Source organism: Simochromis diagramma, unplaced genomic scaffold (assembly GCF_900408965.1).
Source record: "Simochromis diagramma unplaced genomic scaffold, fSimDia1.1 OVJJ01000663.1, whole genome shotgun sequence".
Classification (NCBI taxonomy): domain Eukaryota; kingdom Metazoa; phylum Chordata; class Actinopteri; order Cichliformes; family Cichlidae; genus Simochromis; species Simochromis diagramma.
In genome coordinates, this window is record NW_024387049.1 from 377,381 (window position 1) to 394,109 (window position 16,729).

Genomic DNA, 16,729 nt, shown 5'->3' on the forward strand with positions numbered 1-16,729 from the left:
CTATATGTGCTTGTCAAACGTAAGTACTGTACCTCGATAAGTTTTTTTTTCTTTCCTTAAGTAACACAAAGATGAAAAGAAGGAGAATTACTACTACTACTACTAATGATGATAATAATGATGATGATACAAACTGTACTGAAGTTTAAGGGAACAAAATGTAGATAACGACTAAATATGGAAAACGACTATTATTTTGAAGCGTCATCTCGTTTCCTGCTATGGTCACGTGGTTTTTCAAGATGGCCGCGCCCACAGCGCTGTAGCAGCTGATAGAAGATTGTGTCCATGCGAGCGGGGTTTAAATGACAGTTGAGAAGCAGCAGGTTACAACTGACATCCCTGCAGAGAGACAGAGGAGTTTCTGAAAGGCTGTCCCATCCTCAGCACCGCCAACATGAGCAAGCAAGAAAATCTAATTCTGTGAGTACTTCCTTCTTTGTTTCTCGAAACAAACTGCCGCTTGTTACATTGTTACATTTAAGGTTAGCATTTTGGCTGTTTAGCCGTCTAAAAAGTGACCTTATGAAACCCCCGCGTTGTCATTGTTATGAAACATTTCTTCCTATTATGGGTCAGTTATAGAAACACAGGCCTCATTCCTTAAAGCTACGTAATCCAATGCCAGAGCGAAGTCGCTTCCTCTTACAAAAAAAACAAAAAAAAAACAAGCCTCATTCAGAAATCCAGCAGTCTAATAATCTCTTGTTCATATTTAGAGATGAACTTATTTTGCAACATGAATTAGTGCTTTAAGCAAATTCTGTGGATCGTCTGATAAATTCGGCAGAGCTAATAATGTAAAAGTCTTATTAATCTTTTTGGTTTGTTCTATTTAACTAGCTTCAACTCCGAGAAAGCCAGGGTTTCCTAAATGATCTCATACAGAATCCATGACAAACTCTGATAGTGTGTTTTTATAACCCACACGTTTAATTCTTAAGAGTCTAACAGCAGACTTGCATCTTTTAAAGTTAAGTGTAGCAAGCTAAACATAATTGGCTATCTGTGAAATGTTTTTGTGGTCCGTCTAACAGTTTCATGTCAGAGTCTGAATTAGATTAAGGTTGTGATACATTACTGATCCATCCTAAGCACTCCTGTATTTAACTGTCATTTCTCCTGCTGGGAGAAGATAAGAGAGCAGAGGACTGTTATCTCCCAGAATCACTCTTTTGGTGAATGCCCTTCAGCTGGATGCCCAGAGTGATTGCAGGGGAAAGGGAAGGGTGGGCCTTTATTTTTAGATAACACAAGTTTGCGGCTGTATTGTAAAGAGGTTATGACACTATCAGCTAAGCTCCATTCCCTCAACTATGTAATATAAATTGAAATTGCAAGTGTGCGTTGGCCATGCCACAAATATCTTAAAATTCTGTCTAAATTTGTATTATTTTATTTTTATTTTTCTATTTTTCGATTCTAACATGAAGTGCTTTCTACCCAGCCCCAAAGACTTTCCTCAGCTAAAGAACGACACATTCCTGAGAGCGGCACGAGGAGAGGAAACCGAACATGTCCCAGTCTGGTGTATGAGACAGGCTGGCAGATATCTACCAGGTACAGGCTTCAGATCAGTTCTTTCGTCTCTTGTTTCTGACATGAATAGTAGCACTGTACTATCAAACGTGCTACACTGATTACCCTTAATATTCGTGATCATGTTTTCAGGTTTCATATTGTAGTATTTCACTTTCTGCATGACCATAAGCATGAGATTCACATCCCTGATAACCACTAACTCCCTGTTATTGAGTCTTAATGCTGATCTGTAGTGTTTTGTTTTTTTTTGTTTTTTTTACTCTAATCTGCAGAGTTCCGTGAGTCCAGAGCAGGGAAGGACTTTTTTGAGACATGTCAGTCACCAGAGGCTTGCTGTGAGCTCACTCTGCAGGTACAGACTTGGATTCACAGGGGGGAGAAAAAAAATCTAATTTCACAGTGTTAACATCAAGTCAGCAACACCATTATTTGGTGTGAGATGATGGAGTGGTTGTTACACCACCCACAGGGTACCAACAAGAATAACTTATCCCAATTTTTTTTTCTCCCCCTCCCACTTCCAGCCTCTGAGACGTTTTCCCTTTGATGCTGCCATAATCTTCTCTGATATCCTAGTTGTCCCACAGGTAAGTCTGTTCAGACCAGGCTCAATTGCTAGCATGTATAAAATGTTTACAGCTAGTCTTTTGCTATATTTTTGCCAGATGTACAGTAAAAGAGGTTTTCTGTAATCAGAAAAATATACATTTTGTGAGTAGAAAGTGTGTTTAGGGTTTTGACGTTTATTAATATTTAAATAACCTCTGACATACAGTACAACCAGTGTCTGCTATGTCTTGAGGAATGAGAAGAATTTTCATGTGTGGTAACAAATGGCTATGTATTGATGTAATACATGTATGTGATGTCCACATGTTTTAATTGTTAATTTAACAAATTACCATTAGTCAAGTATTAAGTATTAATTTTTCAGTTTGGTTCAAAACCCCCAACAATCAGATTACCCCCCCTATGACCAGCACTTGGTGACAGTGGGAAAGAAAAACTCCCTTTTTAACAGAACAAAACTTCCAGCAGAACCAGGCTCAGACTGGTTGGGGGTGAGGGGAGGGTGACTGTACAAAAGACATTCTGTGGAAGAAATAGAGAAACTGTGTTCCTCCACAGTGGATGCAGTGTCTCAAAATGTTTTTGACAAAATAACTCTTTTGATGACACTATTAATTAATTAAATAACAAGATATATTTTTCATCTATTCAGGTGTCCTGAATCTGTTTTCCACTCATTCTCTGTACAGCTGTGACCCTCCCTGATCCTTCCTTTATACTCAAAGCCTTCTTCCTGTTAGCTGGGAGTTCTTCCTCCCCACGCTTGCTATTATTTTTTTCTTTTTCTTTTTTTCTTACCCTCTTTAATATGTCTTACAATATAAAGAGCCTTTGGATGGCTTATGTTGTGAACAGAGATGGGCAGTAACACGTTACTGTAATCTGATTACTTTTTTCAAGTAACGAGTAAAGTAAGGGATTACTATTGCAAAAACGGTAATTAGATTACCGTTACTTTCCCGTAGGAACGCTGCGTTACTGCGTTACTAAAACCATGATTTTTTTTTTTTGCAAGAATGTCTCATGACAGTGACGTAAGCGAGTGCGACGTTTGTGACAACAGCTGTCTGCAGATCAACAATGGATCATATATCGAGTGCAGGAGAGAGTATGAGCATCAGAGGCGGAGCCAGACATTTGAAACACCCGGGGCATGTGGGATTTTTTTTTTTTTTTTTTTTTTTTGGGGGGGGGGTTAGAAATGACTGAAAGATTAATAGGCTCTGTTTTGAGTTTTGTTCAAAAAAGAATGACTTCATATAGGGAAAAATATATATCACATGTGCAGGACACCTTAAACTAGTTTTTTAATTAAGCAGCAAGGCAGAACAAAGTCGGGGCTGTATCAAGACACGAGGACTAAACCCCAATTCAACCAGACCCAGAACTGATCCGGAATTAAAACAGGACTACAACAGTTCAAAATCAGGACTACTTAGGATTTAACCAAGACAGAACCAGAATCAGAACTAGATGATAGTAGCACTACAAATCATCATAGACCTGCACTACACTTATTTTTTTAATTCTACCAAAGTACACTATTTAGATTGAGAAAAGTTTATATAATTATTTAGCCTTGTTGTGCAAACAAGCCTGCATAACTTAATAAATATAGAATTTGAAAAATAGCAAACCTAAAAAGAAACACTAGGTACGAGATACATGAGGACCTATGATACGGTGATACTTTTGGTAAACAACCATTTGACTAACATGTGTGTCTCACCTGCTCTTGTTCCATCTCTGTTCTGTCCTCATTCTCCATCTCCCTCTCTGTTCCTCTCTCTCCCTCTTTGTGCTGACAATCATCAAATATACAGTTGAAACCAGATATTTACAAACTCTTCAGATCAAAACACAAACACTTTTTTAATTGTAACATCAAATCAGACCAAATGTTTATTTTTTTTTAGATTGATAAATATAAAAAACATATTTGTTAACTTTAAGAGTAAAGAGAGAAACTGTCTGTATTTCTTAATTGCAAATGGCACCAAATTGTATTCAAACTTGAGCCACACTTATGGAGCTCCACAGTTCTTTTCCTGGTGTTTTGGTTGATATCTCTTAATTTTCCCATTTCAAAAAAAAAGGCTCTGTGTTTTGCCTTATATGCATCCACAGCTGTGCCACCAGTTTACTCACATGGACTCTACTAACCTATCAGAAGCTTCTTCAGCTCAGAATGGAATCGTCTGGAGTTTCTTATTAATTAACAAACTTAGTGTATATGTACTCCTAATTTTGATCAAAGTGATAATAAATAGACAGCTCTGTCTCTCTTTATTCTGACATTTAACTAATTCAAAAGATATTTCAATATTTATCTAAAACAAAAGTTTACTCTAAATTGATGTTGTACAGTAAAAATGTTTTATGTTTTCTCCCTAAAGTGTATGTAAATATCTGGTTACAAATGTGAATATCCTGCTGTGTACTGAAATCCCTCTTGTTTTGCATAGAAATATACTGAACAACATACAAAGCATAATATATAAAATAACATTTACCTGAGTTTTTTCTTTGAAAGAACCCTCTAATGTCCATTCTTATATTTCAGTACATAACTGAAACAGATTTAGTCGGGGAGGGTAAGAACTGAAAATATGAAATAAACACACGTAAGCTAAGACTCTCTAAAAAAATAGCATTTGTTCGGCTTTTCATTTCGCCATTTGTTGATTCACTTGAAGAGCAAGTAACGTAATATTGGTCAAGTGATCAGTTTGATATCAATCTTTCGTGATTCACCGTCATATTTACATTATTTGTACGGTATGAATGATTTGCTTTGGTACCTGGTCAAACTTAAGCTCTCCTTAGTATGGCTGGCTCCGTTTCTCCAACAGCGCACTCACAGGCGGCAGCTGCCCCGCCCCCTCGCTCAGTCGCTTAGTGCCTGAGCTCGGATCATACCAATATCAGGGGGGATTCACGCACAGTCGTAAATTCCCACAGTGTGCACTACGTGCTTCGAATATTGTGTGTACTTTTTGTTTTATACAGTTGTCAGCCAGGCATCTAACTATGGAAAAAATTACGCTCCAAAAGACCCACGCTCCGCCCCTGATGAGCATGCAGCATTTAAAGCTTGGAAGTACTGACCTTACTTTGAGTTTGATTCCATAAAAAGTGACAAAAACATTAGCATCCGTTGTGCGTGGGAAGAAAACTTCTTTTTACTCCGAAAAAAAACCCTAAACAAGCTCCGAGTGCGCAACGACGTAATGGGAAATTCACAGAGAAACTCGCGGATTCTTCCACTGACTGCTGCGCCACACCTGCACTAGAGCACACCTCCGCCTACCCCACTCCTGCTTTACAAGTGAAAATAGAGCAACAGGACTGCTAGTCTTTGATTTTATTTACTTTCTGCCAGAGGTGTGGACTCGAGTCACATGACTTGGACTCGAGTCAGACTCGAGTCATTAATTTTATGACTTTAGACTTGACTTGAAAAAATGTTCTAAGACTTGTGACTTGACTTGGACTTTTACACCAATGACTTGGGACTTGAATTGGACTTGAACCGGTTTACTTGAAAAGACTTGATATTTTACCCCAAATATAAAATTGAACATGCATATTATATAGAGATTGAAAATGTGACGTCATTCACGGGTAGAACCGCAAAGGATTCTGGGAACTCGTGGCAAGCGGTACTAGCGCACGCAGGCTTTCAATTAAAATCAGTTATACAGCGATAAAAAGAAACACAAAAATGTCAAGAAGCCGTTGTATTATTAACTGCAATAGCCGGTCGCATGACAGCCACGGGAAGCCGACGGGTAAAGAGATCGGTTGTTATCGGATTATGTCGTTGAAGAGAAATTGTTCGAGCCATGTTTCCGAAGTAACAAAGAGCCGACGGGTGGCCTGGATTGCAGCCATTCAAAGACCAAATATAACGTCCCAGAACACTCCAGCTCACAGGTTAGTCTGCTCCAAGCATTTACACAAAGGTCAGTCTGCTGTTATAGTTAATGCGTCATTTTTCTTAACATAATTGGTGATATAGGTTACAAGCAAGTCTGGCACTGAACAGAAATTGTCGCGCTATGCTCCTTTATTTATTGTGTTTATTGTGCATAAATAGTGAATTGTCCTGACACAATATTGCGTTTCGCTTCTGTTATTACCATGGTACATTGACAAAAACATATACTTTTATTCACAGGGTAAAACAGTTGTTTTGTATCACTAATTGTCCAGTGCGATTACAGCATACAATATTATTGTCACTGCTACATTTCTGTAATGCTACCAGAAATTATTTCCACTGCTAATTAATTACCATTGAGCTCAAAGGTTATATTAATAAACTGTTAACGAATGTGTATTTATGACGACGATTTGTGAGACTGGTAAACTTATGATACGTACGATGGTCTTTACTTTCTGCACGGTGCATTTCAAGGTCCTGCACCCATCCGTCGGTAAACTGTACCTGGGCTTGTTGCAGTGACCTGAAGTTACTAAACTTCACGAGTGTATGCGCTCACTCCAAGAACCGTATAATTATAAATATGCATATAAATATGCTACGATGAGATAGCTGACTTCATCTAACTAGCAAATGTTGTCCAGGCTACGTTGGTGATGCAGTTTTTTTTTTTTTTTAATGATATTTTTAAAAAAAATATCATTTATTTATGTATGATATTTTTGTCATGCGATTTTAAAGCCGGTCCTACAACCGCATCCAAGAATAACATGCAGCTTATCTCAGAACTGTCGGTGAAAATTATTCTTGGAGCTAGGTTTAATTGAGCTGCATTTTAAAGAGGTGCAATTTCACAATTTGTGTATATTTTCTAAGTTCACTATTTTGTCATGTGTTGAGAAAAACACAGATTTTAAAATTACATGGTCTAATATTTACATTTAGCATATAACTTCAACATGCTTTTTTTTCGGGGGGTTTTAAAGACTCGAAAGGACTTGAAATTCAAAGTTTCAGACTTGTGACTTTACTTGGACTTTTACACCAGTGACTTGAGACTTGACTCTGACTTGCCTGACATTACTTGAGACTTGACTTGAGACTTGAGGATAAAGACTTGAGACTTACTTGAGACTTGCAAAACAATGACTTGGTCCCACCTCTGCTTTCTGCTGTGTTTTACTTGCATCTATTTGAAAGACTGAGTGTAAACACACAAAATATTTTATTTTATGTGCTGGAATGTGCAGAAAATAGGTTTAAATGTTAAACTAATTTCTTCAAGCCAGAGAATGGTGCATATAATTTAATTTTTGCTTGATGCATAAAGTTAAAAGATTAAAACTGATAAAACAAGTTAAAAAAAAAAAAAAAAGAGACTTTTCCATTTGATTACATTTTGTATGATGGATTATGCAGAAAAAGTAGAATTGGGTTGACAGATCTATTGCTTTATCATCTATTCAGGTTGTAAATCGTGTTTTTAAAAGTAACTATGTAACTAAGTAATTAATTACTTTTGAAAATAAGTAATCAGTAAAGTAACGGGATTACTTTTTTGGGGAAGTAATCAGTAATTAGTTACTGATTACTTTTTTCAAGTAACTTGACCAACACTGGTTGTGAACACATCATAAATAAAATGAGGCCCTGTAATGGACTGGACACTGCATGACTGAAAGCAGATATATTAACTTGTTTGGTTTGTCTTTGTTTCTTCTTCCTCCCTCCAGGCCATGGGTATGGATGTCCAGATGGTTGCAGGTAAAGGTCCAACATTTCCAGAGCCTCTGAAGGAGCCAGAGGACCTGCAGCGGCTGCAGGTCAAAGTGGACACTGACAAAGAACTGGGCTACGTCTTCAGAGCCATCACACTGACCCGACACAAAATTGAGGGCAAAGTGCCACTAATAGGATTCAGCGGGGCTCCGGTTAGGCGCGCACATGTTTAAACATTTATAGAAAATAATGCTTCCATATTCTAACAGCTCTCTGTTCATCCACAGTGGACGCTCATGTCCTACATGATAGAAGGTGGAGGCTCCAACACTCACTCTAAGGCAAAGCGCTGGCTGTATCAGCACCCCGAAGCCAGCCACATGCTGCTGAAGATGCTGACAGATGTGATTGTGGAGTATCTGCTAGGACAAGTGGCAGCTGGAGCTCAGGTCAGAATTCCTTGCTTTCTGTGTCTAAACAGGCTTCCTCCATTATGTCACTTGATATAAATCTTTTTATCTTTAGCTTATTTTAGTTTCCCTTGGAAAAAAAGAAAAGATGTAATAAATAAATAAATAAAAAAAATTCACAGGACAGAGTCAGTGTAAGTCATATATGTTTGAGTCAAGGACATAAATAAATGCTGACAGTAGAACACGGAAGTGATGGAAGTGAACTAATCTCTATGTCAGTGCAAAATACAGCTGAGGCAGCACAAATTATTCCAGTAAGTTTACCCAATCCTGCAATTTTCAGTATTTGTACAGTACATAAACAATGGTGTGGGTGTGTGGTCCTCTCTCCCCATGCTCCCTTATTTCCTCTTTCCCGTCACCTAGCCGATCGATCGTAGCAGATGGCTGCCCCTCCCCGGTGCCTTCGTTCTGCAAGAGGTTTCTTCCCGTTAAAAGGGAGTTCTTCCTCTCCACTTTCAACAAGTATTGGTCATAGCCAGTGTTGGGACTAACGCATTATTAAGTAACGCGTTACAGTAACTACGTTATTATTGTGGTAATGAGCACGGTAACTAGTTATTATGCCAAAATCAGGAACTCGTTACTGGGATTTAGATAGCCACTGCAAGGAATAACGAGCCTATCGCGGAGCTTCCACAGATTCAGTAACATTAGCAAGTGGTGGAGGCCAGCAGGTGGATGAGAGAAAGGGGAGGCAAGAGGAGAGACCCGAAGCGGCCGCCCGTCCGAGTGTCAGGTGAACTGAACTTCAGGTAAGAAGTTATGACCTGCGGTCTATCTGGGTCAGATATAAACCAAGTTTAGGTGGAGTTTATTTTCGTTGTGCTGACTTTTTCATACTGCGTGCTAGCTAGCATGACGGGGTTTCTATACAGCTGGGTGGTGCTATGATGTTACTGATGTTGAACTTTATTTTGTTCATATGGTTAATTATTAGAGTTGCCAACCGTCCAGTAAAAAACGGAATCGTCTCGTATTCAGAGAAATTATTACGGGTTTCATATTGAGGTGAAAAGGAACAGTTTGTCCCAGACTTCAGCTACAATGAAAAAGACACAAAGCTGGAGTTATTCTGTCTTTGCTGCACAGCTGCATCTTCTCCTTTCATTCTCTCCCCCTCCCTCTCCTGTTGCTACTTTAATCATGAAACTGATCAATGATCAGCTGATCGGCTTTTCCCTCTTGTTTATTTATCGCCCACTTTGCGCCAGAAAGAGGAAACCAGCAGATGTCGCGTTAAACAACAGCAACACGTTTGATCAGCTGTTGTTAGAATTTATTTAATATTACTTTCTAGTATCAACTGATGTTTGCTGGAGCTACAGCTGTAAAGCTGCTGGTCAGGATGTCGGTTTGGATATGTGGTGAGAGGGAAACATGAAGATGAAACCAGGAGATGTCCTTACTGAATCATCAGAGCTGAACAGGTGATGGAGAAACAGGTTTACGTTTTAGGTGACATGAATGAGTTGAAGGGAAGTTATGAACTGTTTCTGAGAGACAAATAACACCAGGATCCTTTTTTAGGTAGCTGACAGCTGGTAACTGTGCAGGGGCGGGTCTAGCAAAGTGTTGCCAGGGGGCCAGGTAGGGCATTAACAGGGAAAGGGGGGCACAAAGAAATACTTTCTTATTCTCATTTCAAATGTCTAGCTTTTAATAAATAATTATCTGAGTCTTACAACAAACGATTGATCGATTGATACATATATATTAGGGGTGCAACGATATTCGTATCGATATCGAACCGTTCGATACAGTGCTTTCGGTTCGGTACGCATATGTATCGAACAATACAACATTTGTAATTTATTTTATCAACTTTCCTTCTGACGATGCTGTCTGTGTTGAGCGCTCAGTGAATCTGCGTTCGACTACTCCGCCTAGGCTGCACTGTCGAGCCTAGGCGGAGTAGTCGAACGCAGATTCACTGAGCGCTCAACACAGACAGCATCGTCAGAAGGAAGAGCGCAGGGCAAGCTAGCCAGACAGAAGTTAAGCTCTCCTTTTAACATGGACCTCCCCCACCCTCATTCAGATCTGGCGTTTGGAATTATTTTGGTTTTCATGTGACGTATGACCCTGAAGGTAAGCGAGTCATGGACTAAAGTAAAACAGTATGTTGGATGTGCCATGCAATGCTCAATTACATGGGTGGGAACTAGTGTGTTAGCGCAGTTAGCTCGTTAACGTGTTGGCCGTCTAGCCCCATGCACGGGGCGATCGGCGGTAGCTCGTTAACGGAGATTTGCCGTGTTGTGGTGTTAAGGTCATTTCAACGAGATTAACCTGAAAGCACTAGTGGGAACACAACGAATATGACTGCACATTTACGCCGACATCATCCTAGTGCAAAGACAAGTGGAAGCAGAAAAAAAACAAGCAAGCATGCTACTAACTTTAGCCGAGTCATTTAGACAGCTGTTAGCACATGATTCTCCTTATATGTTTAATATGGTGCTGAGAATATAGCCCAGAAGAAGCGGATAGTATAGCTTTTATTTTGGAAAGAGACATTTCTCTTTAATAAACTCTCTTTTCCAAAGATGAGTGATTCCTCAATCAGATACAGGGCTCGCAATATTGCTAGCCCAACGTCCCGGGGCTAGCGGTTTTTTCAGTCGGGCTACCAAAATCTATCTCTGCCCTGCCCGTCGGGCTATTGTAGGAAAAATATATGTCAATGCTTTTGCATTCTTTCAGAAATGTAGCTGGGTAATTATGTCATTGGCATCGGTGAGCCACTGTCAATATGTGACATATTGAAATCGCGTTTGAATTCGCGCTTGTTTTTTTGCTTTCACTTTGCAATCGCGCGAACTGTGTATAGAGAGCGACAGCACTGATTGGCGAGTGATGATAATTTGTGCACCAATTCCTCTGACATCGTCTTATTAATCGTTAGCTTACTATGCAAACATGACAAGTGAAATCTCCCGCAGCTTAAACATGTGAGAGGTTAATCGCGCAGAGAATCGCTGAGCTTATGTGAGTGCGTGTGTAAAACCAGCAGCATATATATTTTAGTTCTGCTGAGCCAAATAAGACAGGTCAGGGTGAAGAAGTGACAGCCAAAGAAAAGCTTACCACAAAACGGAGAAGTTATGACAAATCAGACTATAAGGCAAAAAGAAAGTGCAGCTTTATGGTTTCATGGACAAAATAATTTCTGTGGTTGCAATATGATGAGCTAAATAACCAGGGCTGCACATAAGTGGTCCGCAGGTGCACATTCGCTGTCAAAATAAAAAACACGCACAAGGGTTAGGGTTAAATTTAAAAACTGTACCTTTGAGTTAAAATATATATTTATAATTTTAATAAATGACAAATTAAAAAGGCATGAACATTTTTTTTGTATCGAAAAAATATCGAACCTGTGACACCAAAGTATCGAACCGAACCGTGAATTTTGTGTATCGTTGCACCCCTAATATATACCATCAAGACAGTATACATCACTGTCACAACAGTGTTTGTTTTCATTCAAAGGCTTTATGATTTTTGCTATAATGGCGGGCTCTAGTCAAAATGCCCGGGCTGATTTTTTTTTTTTTTTTTTTTTTTTGTCCCAGTCCAGCCCTGTATGCAGCTCATCTGCAGTCTGGTGTTACCTACATCTTCCTATTCGGAAGGCAGAATTTCTGAGTTCTGAGTACAATCAAAAGCAGCACGACTGCAGTTTTTGTGTTGGATGCAAAAAGCGCACATGACGCTGTAACGTAGGCTAGAATCATGGCGGCGGTCAACGACGGTCCAGGCGTGGGATTTCTCTCGTGGAAATATGCACATTATTTTTTTCCTTTGGTAGGTGGCACAGTGCACTTGTGGCAAGTAAGCAAGCTAGAAGACTGGCAGTCTTGCTGGGTATCCAGTTAGCAACACATTAACAAGAGAAGTCTGAGTAAAACCAAAGTTACTTTCCCTAGTAACTAGTTACTTTGAAAGTAACGAGTAACTTGAAGTAACTGAGTTACTTTTGATGGAAGTAACTAGTAATGTAACTAAGTTACTATTTTAAAGTAACTTACCCAACACTGGTCATAGCAGATCATATGATGGTTAATATTGCACAATCTTTGTCTTAAAATACCTTGACGGGATTTTTTTTTTTTTTTTCTTGAGAACTGGTGCTGCATGAATAAAACCGGACTGAACTGACGTAACAGCACCATCTTTTAACTGTCTCATTAATCAGTATGTGTCAGCGTAATGCAGACTTGAACAAATGTGTCCAATCTGAGACAGCGACAGAGCTCCGTGTCTGTGTGCTTTCTTGAACGAAGTGCTTTTTTTTTTTTTTTTTTTTTTCTTACAAAAGAAGAGAAAGTACTGAAGAAGTATGACAAGTCTGTGAATGTAGCAACAAAGTCAGTTAACTGGCAACAGTGACGTAAATTGAAGTGTTGTCATCACTGCTGTGAGTGGGAGGGATGTCAGTCAGACACGCTGAGACAGAAAATGTTTCCAAGTGAAAAAAGAAAAGTGGTCAGCACGGTCGCCTTTCAGGTTTCAGGTTATTTTAATTCATATATTCTACATAATACAGCAGAAAAATACTCAAGTTGAAGGGATTTGAAGTTGTAAGTGAAATGTTAACACAAAGACAGCCCTTTTAAAGTGTTATATTTCCTTTTTTCTTTGTTTTTTATTTTTTATTTTTTTAACCCCACTGCTGGGCGCTGCACCTGTGAAATCCCAGTGTTTATAACAGTGGCGTCTTGGGTCACTCTCAAAGTGTCACTGTCACCATTCACACAATTCTTGTGTGTTTTTCAGGCACTGCAGGTGTTTGAGTCCCACGCCGGCATTCTGGGACCTGCAGAGTTTAAAGAGTTCTCGCTGCCTTACCTCCGAGACATCGCTCGCCGCGTCAAAGATAAACTGAAGGAGGCAGGACAGGATGTCCCCATGGTGAGAGGGACACCAAACAGATTCACACACAGACATTTGTCCCTCAGTGTATAATCAGAAACACATTTCCTCCATCCACACATGCGTAACACACGTGGACTTCTACACTTATACATCAGCATGAATGCACTGCAAAGAGAGTCACCTGACATGCATATCAGATGCTAAGCTTCAAACAACTAGTAGTAAAAAAAATTATGTTCATGGTTTTGTTTGTTGGGTCATTAGTAGCTGCTATATTTGTGTCAGCACTCGGCTCTATTCTTATTAGCACTGTGTTGCCTCCCTGGAGGGATCATTAAGGATTCATGCAGTGTAAGGAGAACCACTGTTCTGTTGGATCTACCTGCAGGTGGCAGCATTTCACCAACAATGGTTCCTGAAGAAGTTGATTTGAAAATCTGGTGTGTGTGTGTGTGTGTGTGTGTGTGTGTGTGTGTGTGTGTGTATTTAGATTGTATTTGCAAAGGATGCTCACTACGCCTTAGAGGAACTGTCTCAGTCTAATTATGAAGTGGTTGGCCTGGACTGGACCATTGACCCACTATCCGCACGGTAACACAAAACGCACACTGGTTTGTCTTTGCATGCAGCACCAGACTCTGTGTTTTAATTGTAAGATTTAAACCAGCCAAACATTTTTGAACGTGAGCCTGAATAGAGAAGTAGCATACAGTGAAAAGCCCACACAGAACCTACAAATACTTGAAGCAAATGTAGGCGGTCATAGCAGTGATGTTGGGTGTGATGTTGGGCATTGCTGACCTCTCTCTTGTTGCTGGGCTGATCTATTCATCAAATGCTTAAACCACTGGTTGAAGGATTAACTCATGTGTCCTCTGATGTGTATGTTTGTGAATTCAGGGAACGCACAGGAGGGAAGGTCAGCCTGCAAGGAAACATGGACCCCTGTGCTCTGTATGCTCCAAAGGTAACTTCCAATTTCACTGTGCTTTAAACCGACACATAGAAATCTGAAACTCATACTTAGGTAATTCTCATAAAAGTGACTTTCATAGTTTTTCATATTTAAGAAAACTTCATTTTGACCTTTGATTTTTGCCATTTGCTGTTAATGACTTTAACCTGCTAATCTGGAAAGATTTTGTCTTTGAAGTTTTCCACCTTTGTGTTTTTTAAATGATACAACTTTAGCCTGACCCCAGACTAACATCCCCGGGTTGTTGGCTGTGGTGCTATCCACGTCAGCTGCTGTGGTCACAGAAACATCAGACTGCTTTGGCAACTGGATTATTGTCATCCCTGCAAACATCTGATTTTCTGCTCAGTGTGGTGCACAAGATGACACCAAACAGCACAATGAAGACTTTTCTAATAATCAGTCACCATCTGCGGTGGTGATTAAAGAAAATAATCAGCTTGAAATATCCCTGTTAATTTAGCAGATCATCGTCGAATGTGTGATTTAAGAGCTTTTAATCACTATTTATATATAAAAAATAAAAAAAAAAAAAAAAACTTGGAGGAGTATGAGCTGTTTCATTGAAGTCTATGGGTAACAACACAAACCTGTAATCTGCAGTGATAATCATAGGAACAAATTTTAATTGACTTATTTATACTTTGTTAAATAAGCACAGAAACTCCAAATGTATCAACATTATAGCTGCTAATTTTTTAATGTTTGTTTGAACAAACTGAAAAAAAGCCAAATTAATTGCAACCCTGAAAAGTCCAGACTCCTGCACCCTGTATCGTTACACCTGCCAAACATTTAAATGGTTATCTTCTGTTTTTTTTCCCTTCTAAACTGTAAATAAGGAGGCTCAAACTTTGGCTGGTCTGACCCACTCAAGCTCAAAGTGGGCTCTATGTGGCCAACAATACAAAGTCCCGTTTCTGTCATTGTAGAGACGTTTGACTACACATTGACTCTGTCAGATATCCTAATATTAAAAAAAGAACAAGTCTATAAACACAGATGTTCTCTAAATGAACTTATAGGATATGATCGCTGGAAGAAAAGCTCTCCAGTCTCCTGGCAAAGCGATGACCTGAAACGTCTTTCTCTTGATTGTGGTGGCCACAGACAATCTGCTGAGATTAGCTTGCACTCCTTGTCCTGATTCCCTCATTATCATTCAGTGAGCATGTTCCCTCACATTTGCGCTAATTTCATCTAAAATGACACTGCACCACCTCTCTCACACACTCTGCCTCTCACACGGCTTCACCCTTCAGCTCACCTGTGCACTGTGATCTGGCGTATGTGTCACGTCGTGTCGCTGATGGCGAGCACAAACAGTTTTGCCTTCATTGTAGGAGATGATGTCTGCATTTAACTTCAGCCACCTGCTGTTGCCGTTGAGCATCCCAGTTAAAATCAGTTTTCCTGCGTGAGAATGCGTTTTGCCGAAAGAGCGTTATGTTTGATCATTTCTTTGTGATGGTGACTGACGTGAACCTGCTCTCTTTCTCTTCAGGAGCGCATTTCAGACATCGTGAAGAAGATGTTGGAGGGTTTCGGCACAAGGGGCTACATCGCCAACCTCGGCCACGGCGTTTACCCCGACATGGAGCCGGAGAACATAGGTGCCTTCGTCGAAGCTGTGCACCAGCACTCGAAACAGATGATCAAACAGATATGAAGATAAATGTGTATGAAGAACCAAACCTGGCCTTATGATGGTGATGCAAGAAAAATGTATAATGAGGCATTATTTTATTAAAAGCTCTAAACAGTAGTAAATGTGTCCATTTGAATATAAACAGAAAAATCCTAAAACAAATTACTTGTTTTTCAACACATGAAACGCAGAGAATGCTTTTCCTGTTATTTTCAGAATGAGGCTGATTTTCAACAAAGGAGGAGAAAAAATAACGTGAGGATATTAATTTAAGATGGAAAACATCCAGATCAGCATGTACTGTACATTCTCATCTGCCACAGCTCTCCACAACAAACATGTTCATTTTTTTTTTTGTTATTATTTTGAAGACCAGATTTTCTCTTCAGCTGTAATATGTTTTTTTTTTTGAGCAGGACTGGATTATGTGTTTGGACTGAAAAGGACAGTACATGTACGCTGCAGTTTAACTGAATGAGATTGTGTTTGTATTAATATTAGATCTAAAAGGTCTAAAGAGCTTTGACTAGTGGTGTGTACTATGAAGCGTTTTGATGTTTTTATTCTTTAAATCCAATCACAATCCTGTAAAATATCCCTGTGGCACTTTCAAAAAAAGGAGACGCATTTCTGCATCTGTAAACATCTTTAGTCCAAGCAGAGCTCTTCATCAGTACAAGGAGTTTCATTCTCAAAGGCTGCCAAAGTAAAAAAAAAAAACATAAAAGATCCAAACTGCTGTAAAAACAAAAACGGGTGATTTGGCAGAGAGTTTCAGCAAGGGACACTCTGCTGCAGTTATAAAATCAATTTTTAAAGGAAAAATGTCAGCACCCAGCAGTTGATCATTCCTCCATCTAACATCTTAACTGTGAACAAATCTCCTGCTGGATCTCAGCAGGAAGAGTTTTATTTTTACTCCTGCTGATAGAAGATCTTTTAACAAATGCGCGCTGTACATGAAGACGCTGCTT

General features: G+C 39.4%; 1 protein-coding gene across 1 annotated transcript; it reads left to right on the plus strand.

The window, feature by feature from the left end:
• The first annotated feature begins 220 nt into the window (after positions 1-220).
• urod (uroporphyrinogen decarboxylase) lies at positions 221-16,490 on the plus strand. The gene is made up of 10 exons (XM_040044907.1): positions 221-423; positions 1,448-1,560; positions 1,815-1,894; positions 2,067-2,129; positions 7,792-7,989; positions 8,065-8,226; positions 13,033-13,167; positions 13,622-13,722; positions 14,032-14,098; positions 15,612-16,490. Exons 1-10 carry the CDS (start codon positions 398-400, stop codon positions 15,774-15,776), a joined length of 1,110 nt encoding a protein of 369 aa, XP_039900841.1. The 5' UTR covers positions 221-397; the 3' UTR covers positions 15,777-16,490.
• The last annotated feature ends 239 nt before the right edge of the window (positions 16,491-16,729 follow it).

Excerpts from the sequence above, each read along its gene's own strand:
- urod (XM_040044907.1), top strand. The coding sequence starts at position 398 with ATGAGCAAGCAAGAAAATCTAATTCT. Across the intron at positions 424-1,447 it reads AAGCAAGAAAATCTAATTCT|CCCCAAAGACTTTCCTCAGC; the intron begins GTGAGTACTTCC and ends CTTTCTACCCAG. Across the intron at positions 2,130-7,791 it reads ATATCCTAGTTGTCCCACAG|GCCATGGGTATGGATGTCCA; the intron begins GTAAGTCTGTTC and ends TCCTCCCTCCAG.